Raw genomic sequence first — 11,481 nt, 5'->3', positions numbered from 1 at the left:
TATACAAACACGTACAGACATATATAACAGAGAGTCACAGACAGTTGGAAAGATACAATTGTTTACAAGATAACTCAAAAAATAATTTGCAAATTAAAAATTCCAAAAAACGACATGAGTAACAAAGCTTCAGCTGCAACAACTGCAAAAAATTTTAAAAAGGTTTAACAATTTAAAAGAACCACTTTAAAATTTTTACTTTTTGCACACACTCACACAAATCATACGCGCACACATTCACACAAATCATACGCGCACACATTCACACCTTACACCCATCCATCCAGACCTTACACTCACTCGTTTACTTAATTTTAAGTAAATAACAACAAATAAACATTGTGCAACTAAACTGACTAACATTGTTTCATTCAAAAATTCACTTGAATGTTGCCAACCCAAAATAATGAGTTGTTGGTACATTTGAGAATTTTTAAACTTATAACATGGCTGGAAGGAGCGCAGGTCTCAGTTGATTTGATTTGGTGCACTTCCTGGTCGCACTCGGTTGAAACATTCGCAGACGGTTTCGCGATGCAACACTCAGCAGGCAACTTGTTCAAGTTTGCTTAAAAAACAAATTTACTTTCTAATCAATGAAATTTGTTCGTTTCTCAACTGCAACCACTTCAACGTTTTTAACGAGTGTGCTTTTTCAACGTTGCTACTCTCCTGAAATTAATTTCAACAACTTGAAGAATAAAAATTACAAACATTTCTGTAGTTATATAAATTATTTTATAAAAAAAACACTTTGTTTGTTGTCTGAAATATAAAAGCAATATATGTTTGAAAACACATAAAAATCGTTCAACTACGTGTTCACTTACATTGGCACGCAAACAAACAAAAACACGCACGCACACAAACAGAGAAAAGTACATTACTTTCTTACAACTCTATTCAACTTTAACTTTAACTCGCATCTAACAATGGTTAATCCCCAGCACAACAAAACTTTTGCTCTCTGCCTCTCGCTTCTTAACTACGTCACTCAATGTCTACAAATTTTGAAATGTTTATCTTGTCTTGATAAAAATTACGTGCATGCATGTGCAACTAAGTGTACACATATTTACATGAGGGCGTACACGCGTGCAATCACATACATACACAGCATATATAAATACACTCGTATTCACATTCATATACACACCACACACCACACACGCACACGCTCATACACATACATACACGCACGCACACAAACATATGTGGTACATGCCTCCTTTAAAAGTGCACTCGTGTAGTCTGTGCAAGCAAACTCGCCTCTGTCTTTCTTATTGTGTACTTTATTTAATGCATGTTGACACGCAAATATGAAAATTTGATAATGTCTTCTTTTATGATATGAATTTTAATTTATAATTTTATTTTATGAACATGACGTAAATTACCGTAGAAATGCGTGATTTTATTTAAAAAAGTTTTCAACAATTAAACACACAAACAAACACACAAACAAACACACAAACAAACACACAATCAAAAAACAAACAAAAGTACAAACAAAAACAGACACACAAACAAACACAAAAACAAACAAACAAGCTCTCCAATTGGTTATTCATTCTTACGGTTGGGCGATGATTAGCGACAAATGAATGGTATCGTAATGAAGACAAAACGATCCGTAATTCAACTACAGCCAGTCTGATTAGATGCATAATGCAGGCACGTGTGAGTGAGTGAGTGAGTGAGTGAGTGAGTGAGTGAAGAATGCAGTGATGAGTGCGATGACATCTTATGATATGACAGGATGATGAACAAATGTTGTTTGCTTGTAAATGTGATGTTGATGGATGAATGAGTGCCGTCTGTGTGTAAATGCTTCAAGGTTGATGATGACAAACACGACTCCACGTGGAGATGTCACAATAATGATGATAAGATAATGATGATAATGATGGGATGATGACAGTGATGTGATAATGATGATGATGTGGTGGTGATGATAACGATGTGACGATAAGGATGATTGTTGATGACGACGATGACAATGATGATGATGACGATGACGATAATGATGTTATGATGACGACGACGATGATAATGATGTGATGATGATTATGATGTGATGATGATGATGATAACATGCGTCAAGACACGTGTTAAAAGAAGATGAAGTAGAATTGCTTTCAAACAACTGAGGATAATTCAATAGTAGTCGTAAAATTACGCCTGGAAAAACATAACATGGAAAAAACCCAACCCAACGAAGATAACGAATCTTAATTAAATTCATTATGTTATCAACTGCGTTCATCAGCATTATCCTCATTATGCTCAAACAACTGCAAGCCAGACACAATTATCAATCGCAACAGGAACACAACGACACAACATCACATGTGACATCGTCACATCAGCATAAAATCACATGCAACACATCACACTTAACAACCATATTATTAACATCACCAACAGCAACAAAACAACAACAACAACACAACGAAACAAAATCACGTTGCAACAACCTCTTTCCTTCTTTATGCATGCCCATTAAAACTCCAGCACGCAATCACTTTTATTAATCCGGGCTTCTTCTTTATCTCCTAATTAAATAGCTTCATCCGAATAAGCATTAAGTCGCATGCGATTTACTTAATTAAAATACAAATAATTTTCATTCCTATCAAAGTTTTGTTGCAAAAATGTAACAATGAATCATCGAAATAATTTTTCCTATACAAAACTACTCATTAACCAAAATAAATGAATGCATAGCTGAAGTGATTAATTTAATAGTGATAAAAAAGTTCTCTTCACACGCACACACACACGCACACACACACGCACACACACGCACACACACACACACACACACACACACACGCACACACACACACACACACACACACACGCACAAAACGGCTTCGCTCAATAATCTTGGTGCCCTGTTTCACTGACAGTTGGAAAATGTTCACTCAACTGAAATGTTGCTATTGAAACATTGAATGATTTGGATTGAACGCTGAAGAATGTCAATTAGATTTAATTTATTCAAGAAAAATATAAGTTGAATAAGAATATTTTTATCATAATGTGGTTTCAGCCACAAAAATGTCAAAAAATTTAAAAAACTAAACAAAAAACACGACAAACACAAAAGAGTGCAAACTAGAAAAAGTTAAAACGTTAAAAGAAAACAAAAACATGCATCCGATAGAAGAATTTCATAAGATGTACTCAAAATCAACATGACATATCTTAACCAGGCAAATTCTCAACTTAACGATTTTGAACGTTTGGTAGGCTAACTTGTGTTATACATGTACCACAGATGTGAACACAAACACAGACCAGTGATACTACCAATATTCTTCCAACAAAGAAACACATGATTAACTTTAATTCTAATTAAGTTATAATCAAAGTCGCTGTAAAAACAAAGACACAAAGACGGAACAATACTATATAACTACACTGATGATGGCAGTTGATGCCCAAAAGAGCTTTTTTGTAGTAATAACGTTATCAATAATGTTTTGTCAAAAATGTCAAATATTAAAAGTTTTTTATTTAACCTTAATAAACTTCTTGATGATCTTGATGATAAAAGTCTCGTTAGAAAAATTGAGAAACTCAACTACAAGTTGAATAATGCGGAAAACGCAGTAATCTTTATAAATAATTGTATATATTTATATATATATATATATGTATTAGAATATATGTATATGTACATATATATATATATATATATATATATATATATATATCTAGTTAACTGTTATATATATATATATATATTTATTTATTTATTTATAGTGATTTTAAAAATAAAAAATTAAATAAAGCTCATACAAAATCAGAGTTAAGTAGAAAAGGAATACAACTGATATATATGATTTATATTTCCATATAAACATTACAATGCTTGTATAGGAGTAATTATTATAACCAAAACACAAACAGTTAGACTAGATGTATGTATGACATACATACACAAACACGCCACACAACAATCGCACACAAACACACACCACACGCACATACACACCACACGCACACACACACGCATAATATACATACATAAAATATGCATGAACAAACAAATGAATAGAATATGAATGATATAAGAAGGCAGAACTATAAAAACATATTCGAACAAGCTCGTTTATTCGTTAGTCGCCGTTGCTTCAATTGTTGCTGTACAACGATCCATTTTGTTGGCGATATTTTTTTTTGCACAAATAAAATATTTTTATAGCTTGTACGTATCTATTTGTTATAAGTAATCTTTGTAGTCATTGTACTGCTGTAATGTTTTGTACCGTAATGTATTGTAATGTAATGTTATAAATGTCTCGTTTTGTTATTTCTGGCTTCTGCTATTGCTATTGTTGAAGTTACGTTTTGAATTCTGATTCGAATGATAAATAATTGCTAAATTCAACACTTGTAAATTAATCCGTAATTAAATATTTAATTTTTTTTTCATTGAAATTTTACTAGACGGTATGTTAAATATAAAACGATTGTAATGTCGTAAATTGCAAGGAAGCACGTGTAAAGTACTGGATTCTCGTCGAATCAGGTAGTGTCTGTTTGAAGTTTTTTGAAACAGAATTATAAAAAAATAATTTCAAAATTAATAAAATAAAATATAATAAAATTTGATTGTCAGAATACAGTTAAATGTTATATTGGGTTGTAATCTATTAAAATCAACTCTGCTGCTCATCTAGCAGCTCGTGCCCCTCTCTTCTCTCATATATCTCCATATCTTTATGTCTTGCACTATGGCTACCTATAAAATATAGAATAATGTACAAGTTTCAATCTAAATTATTTGTCCAAATACTCATCAGATAAATTAATTAAGATTACGGTTAATTACGATTTAGAAATCGTCCTCTCGTTCTCATTTTTTTAAAAATCCTGTTGAATAATCTGCGTTTGCTTTACTCATGAAGTCTCTACCTTCTTCCCTAACTACTTCTCCATCGCTTGCTAAGTTTAGGGCGAATCTCAAAATCCATCTGTTTGTGAAATCCACTGAGGAACGCTGTTGAAGGTCGCAAAAATGACGTTTCAATAAAAAAATTTGATTGACTGATTGATTTACTGATCAGTGATAATAGCAAATCGTTTTATATTGTTTTATTGTTATTATACTATAATTCAAACTAGTAAACATGTAAGCAATTATTGGGAATTGAAGTTTAAAAGACGTTAAAGTTTATGTTTCTATAATTTTATTGCTTCTTTCTCTGCATGTCAGTGTGTGCGTGTGTGCGCGTGTGTTTGTTTGTTAGCCGGACGTAATATTAGAACAGTTAAACGATAATTTTTTTATAATGAATTTTTGTTTAGCTTATGGGAGAAAATATTTTACGACAAATCAATGATTTAGAGAATTTTTTGGTTGCCATATTTTGAAATTTTAAAAAAATAAATTTTCATTTACATGTTTTATAATGTTTAAAAAAGTGGTGACTTTCAGACGTGTGCAGATTTTTTTAAGACCTCAAATTAAACGAGTTAAAATGATTAATAAGTTCAAATGTTATTGATGCAGCTGTCTTTCATAAGTATAAAAATCATCAAAGTAAATCCGAATTTGTTGCCGGTGAACCAAACTCTTGTACTGTACATACACATTCACACACGCACACATACACATTCACACATAAACACACACACAAACAAACACACGCACATACATGAACCATTAAAATAAATGAAACATACACTCGCACATTCGGACGATTGATTTCATATGCTATTTTATTTTACGAGTCGAATGATTTTCAAGGAAACCTCATTAACTACCTGGCCTCTATAACGCACGTGTCTTTTCAATTCTCCTTACAGATTAACTTCACACCAAATCATAAACAGAAACCTAATCGAAAACATAAACACTAACTGTAACGTCACTAAATTTTGTGTCATATTCATTATATATTATTAATATTTACAGTTATATTGTATCTATATGTACATTGAAAAAAGGAAAGAAAAGGAGAAAAAAAGAAAAAAAAAGAGAGAAAGAGAGAGAAAGAAAAGAAACATTTTTACGCATGCATATTTGTGAATGCACGTGCAAGTTTTTGTATTAAATACTTAATAGCAACAACTGCTGACTTCTGATCACACCGTCAAAATTGTTTTACCATTGCAGCTTCAACTCGTCACAGTCAGCGCTAAATAAATTGTTTTTGTGAAATAGTTTTACTACAAAAAGATCAAATTTTAATTTATAAACGTCATGTAAAAAATCAAAGTCAATATTTTCATTGCCTATAAATTACAACTTTGATGTCTGAATTAGTCAGTGATGAGCAATTAAATATGCGGTGTAGATTGATCGTCTCAAGTATAAACTTTCATTAATTGCAGTTGCTTTCTGCTGCTGCTTAACTAATACAACAATTTCATCTCAAGGTTTGTGTCCTTCTTTTTAAATAAACAGAAAGTGCTGAATTTCATTTATTAAAAATTTTGATCTGAAATGATAAATTGTAGCAAATTAGAATGGACTGAGAAATAATTAACTTGTTTGCTTTATAGTACGTACACCAACAGGCATTAATACATTTGAACACCGCACAGTGTAAGCCGCAAATGAACAAGACGAAGTAGAGAAAGAACATTTTGTGCTAATTTAGTTTGAAAAACAGCTAGAGCCGTAGTTAGATGAGTAAAATGTGCACTCACTCATTCAGATATGCCACTGCGTTATTTTAACTTTCTTCATTCACTAGTTAGAATTAACCGACTTCTTAACTAAACACACTCGATGTTAAATATTTAAAATCTTTCGTTATACTGTATGACGCATTTGTGCTTGCATTCTCAGGCTCACAGATGACAATCATTCATTTGATTCATTTATACAATCTTGTAGTTGGAGTTTGTCGTGTATTGTGGCTGCTTTGTATGTCTAATACAAATACCTAAAATAAATATTAACAATTATTTTTGTTTAAGGAGTGATCTCTCTAAATGAAATGGGATGCACTTAAAAAATAACTTTTAATGCACACACGTCTGCATGAACCACCGAACCGAAATTCAGCATAGAACCACAAATAACCAACCTGTTCATCTTCAAAGGCATCTGCTCGCGTTGTGTTAAAAAGTTCTGCAACAATTGCGATATGAATTGTTGGAGACGTGACGATGAACATAGATATTGGCTTGGTGAATCATGATCTTGCATTTATTTCCAAAGAAAAATAATCTGAATTGTCACAGGCCACAGCAGCAACAACAAAGTCAACAACAACATCATCTACAACAGCTCTATCACCAAGAACAACAACAACTACATCAACAAAAACTACATCAACAACAGAAAGATCAATCGCAAAAACAACAACTGTCCCATCATCAAATAACGTTGGATACAACTTCCGCTGGCAAGTCATCACTTAGCGGAACATTCCGGGATTCAACAGCACTTCACAAAAGCCAGCACATTCAGATTTCTACACACGGGCTAATTACACCTCACCCTCCAACATTATCACAGCCCACAAAATCATCTGAAAACAATCAAATTATTGAAAAAAATGAAAAAGACGTTGCCCAGTTTTCGAACAGACCAATCATCATCACCGGATCCAAAAAATTTTCATTATTACATTTTTTAACTGCCACTTGGCTGTTGTTGCTGTTGAACGTGGAGACCTGCGTGGCATCCGGTAGATTCCAATTAAAATTAATGTCCTACTACAACCCCAGGAACGAGTTGGCCAATGGAACGTGCTGTCCTAGGCCATCTTCAAGTCTGTTCGCATTGTGCAACTGTTGCAGTTATTGTTTTATTTGTTGCTATTTGTTTTATTTATTCTTTACAATGCAGCTTTGTTAAACGCAAAGCTGCTTACATGTTATTCTATACTAAAAAATTATAATTGAAACTGGTTTTTAAGTTTCGGACAGACTGTATTCGAACCATGCCTCTGAGTAATTGCGGCGCACGACACGGTATCTTTACCTACTGAGCCAACTCGCTTACTAAATTGATGACATCTTGTGTTGTTGTAATAATGTTGCTGTATTTATATTATATTGTCGTTGCTATTGTTTATGAGTTCTGAAGCTGTCTGAAGCTGAATTTGTGTGATGACGTTGCGCTGAAGACTCTTGAATGATTCCCCCATACCTACATACACTATACAACTACATGCATCAGCTATGTGTTCTTCGTGCAAGCCTTGCGGTATTTGTGCTATGCCACTTCATGGCGGCACTCTGGCTGAGCAATTGTTGAGGTTTTTTATCTCTGTCCTATTGAAGTGTTTAAATCAATTGAAGTCACTGAATCATAGTAGAAGTTTTATAAAAATTGTAATTTATGTAATTGGTTGGAATTTTTAACTCAACGCTATTTTCATTGCCGTTGACTAGTTTCTATTCAGCAGATTTTCAACGCGTACCTCATATTGTGCTAGAGAACTATCTTACAATCTCATACGCTGTGCCGTATCTAACAAGAGACACTCTTCAGATTACTTCTGTACATGCAAGATATCTTGCTAAACTTCCAAATCAAATGCAGATATAAAATGCAAAACAATTAAAACTGAATATTGATAAAACTTTAAATGGTAAGCAGCATGAAAAGAAATTGTTTGAAATGTGCTTAGGAAGTGACCGATCTCGGACCTGGGAGATGAACCGATCGAACTGCTTGGATGCTTGTGACGTCATCTACCGGATTTGCCTGAAAGAACATCAAACTCGTATCTCGGGCGGAGGACGATGCACTTTCGGAAATGTAACGAGTACTCAGTCGACTAGATCCGATAATATCGAATATCCAGACGACAACAACTCCACATACTTCGAGCTGGCATTCGAGTTTGCTTGGACGGTCAGTGAGCAGAATTTTACAAATTTTTAACGAAATTTTGCCGTTTTTAGATTTGGAAAAAATAGATCAATCATTTTTTATGTTATAATTTATAATGTTATAAATATCACAACAGATAGAATTTTGATTTTGCGCCTGTTTATAATTCACTTCTTCGTTCTCTTTATCAAAATTTTAATTTTTTCCAAATTTTTTGTTTTTATTCATTCATTTGTTGGTTCGTTCGTTCGTAGTGCTCCCATTTATTATCTGCCAAGAAAAACAATTCTAACAAAAAATCTAAATTCTGTTTATTGACAAACGTTTACTGGAATCAGCGAGCATACTTATTACTCGATAGATTCCGTTTAAGTTAGTCATTGTTTTTTAACAAATAATTGTACATTTCAGGGCAAGTTAGCAAATAATTAAACTTGACCTGTACTAAACTCTCAGCAGTTTCAACTTTCAGACAGTTTCTGCCATCAGTCCATTGCTTTTTGCACTATTTTCGCCTTTTTTATTTTTGTTAACACCTGGATAGTCAGTTGAAAACTGTTCACGATATGCACAATTTCGTTTTGACATATCGTTCATTTGAATTATTTTTTTTAATTAATAAAATTTAAAAAATTAAATAGTATTAGTCATGGATATATATATATAATATATATATATATATATATATATATATATATATATTATATATATATAATATATATATATAATATATAATATATATATATATATATATATATATATATATATAATATCCATGGTAATAGTGGCCGTTCTTGCATGAAACAATGCGTGGAACCGAACGCTCTCCACGCACTCAAACATTCACTTTTATTTTTATAGAGCGCCACTCCAACTATGGAATTTTAATTTATAAATTTAACTGTATAAATTACAATAAATATTATAAACTTTGCTGATTTAGGAAGTTGAATAATTACGTAGAAATATGTTGAAAAAATAAGACATAATTAGGACAGATTTTAAAAAAGGACGCCGATGCAAAAAGGACATATAGGAAAAATATTTGTTCGTTCGTTCGTTTATTCATTCATTCATTCATTCGTTCCTTTGTTCCTTCGTTCATTCATTCATTCATTTCTGCATCAAACAACTTGTAAAGATTACACGATCACGACGACAAGACATACACTTGAATGAATGCAGTCAAATGTAATTTTCCGTCTAAAACCAACATGACGATAAGTTAAAAAGCTCGCAACAATGGTGCCTTACAAATGTTGATACAGGCAGATAAATAACAAATGAAATCAGTGTGGCTATTAATAAACTATCTGATTGACAATTGGTGGCTTTAAATTGAAGCTCTCTTTTCGATCTTACGTCTGATTTCTATTCATTTATTTTTATTCACACGCTGATTATTTTAACATTTCAATTCATTCAATTTTAACATTAACGTAATAAAATCTGCTCTATCTACAATGCAGACGCATTGCTAGAGCTGGATAATATTAAGTTTTTTTAAAATCATTTAATAAATGTGTGCTTCGTAGTGGTGAGAGGATTTACTAATGTGAGCAACATTTTCAAGGGGAGAATTCTTTTTCTATGAGATTAGAAAATAATTAAGATGACGATCGTGAGAGAGGACAATTAAAATGGAGTTGGTGCGGTTAATTAGCACTATGGCATGTTGACTTTTACATTGTGTGTTGATGGCCTTCTGCTTAATGTCAATTGAAATGAGTTGATGAACGCACTCGCGAGCTCAGTTGTGCATGTATTAATAGTTCTTCATTCACTAATCAATGGAATCATTTAAAGCTCTTACGAATGTTTGAAGCAAGATGACAGTTTCAATACTGGTAAGTGAATTCTTGAAAAGATTAAGTGCAAGCAATATGAAGTTTTGTTATACGTTGCACAAGTTTTTATTATGACAGACGAGCGTGGAGATGATTTTATTTAGGAAAGAGTGAGACGATCCGGTGATGCGTAGTTGCCAGTTCAAACTATGTTGAGCAACATTCAAACGTCGAACGTTCGTTTCAAATTAGTATACGTAGACTTTTCTTGACTGAAAATTAAAATTAAAATATAAAACTTGTTATTGGATATTCAGAATTTTTTTAAAACACCTACACCAAATATTGAGTGATATTAAAGAACTCGTAATTTGAATATTTGGCCTTTAAAAATTTACTTCATGCAAGAGCACATCTGCCATTTCAGAATAGACAAACATAACTTATCGGTGGCAGCAGCTATTCCTTTCAAACGTGTTGCTCCTTTCGTGTCTGTAAATCGCTGTGGGCACATTTTGTGTTACTGTTGTCTTTGATGTTGCATATTTTGCGTCGTTGTTGTTGTCTCTAAAAATGCACGATGCGTGTTGCTGCTGTCTCTGAAGTATCGTATTTTGTTGTCGTCGTCAGATGTTTCCTCCACTGCCTGCCTTTCATCGCGTGAGCGTTTCATGCTGATTACACGGGGTGCCTGCTGGTCGACGTAGTACAATCATAATGTGCTGTGTGTGTCAGTGTGCATGTACGTACTATCAAATAATTTAATGATGAATCATTGCAGGTATTAAATGTAAACATACACACAGAACATGCCCAACAGAGATACACACATACAAGTTCGCAAATTAGTTTATCGATATTTCTGTTACTCCAATTGAAAACACA

The 11,481-nt window shown here is 32.8% G+C and overlaps 1 protein-coding gene across 1 annotated transcript; it reads left to right on the top strand.

Annotated features, from left to right (window-relative positions):
* Nucleotides 1–7,159: 7,159 nt before the first annotated feature.
* HELRODRAFT_170122 (hypothetical protein) lies at nucleotides 7,160–8,521 on the top strand (the record flags this gene model as incomplete). Its single annotated transcript, XM_009015939.1, has 3 exons — nucleotides 7,160–7,739; nucleotides 8,150–8,228; nucleotides 8,365–8,521. The coding sequence occupies 3 exons, from the start codon at nucleotides 7,160–7,162 to the stop codon at nucleotides 8,519–8,521; spliced, it is 816 nt and encodes a 271-aa protein (XP_009014187.1).
* Between the last annotated feature and the right edge of the window lie 2,960 nt (nucleotides 8,522–11,481).

Source organism: Helobdella robusta, assembly GCF_000326865.2.
Source record: "Helobdella robusta unplaced genomic scaffold HELROscaffold_17, whole genome shotgun sequence".
NCBI classification, from domain to species: Eukaryota; Metazoa; Annelida; class Clitellata; order Rhynchobdellida; family Glossiphoniidae; genus Helobdella; species Helobdella robusta.
Note: the sequence above shows the minus strand (reverse complement) of the source record. Positions and strands in the feature narration are given on the sequence as shown.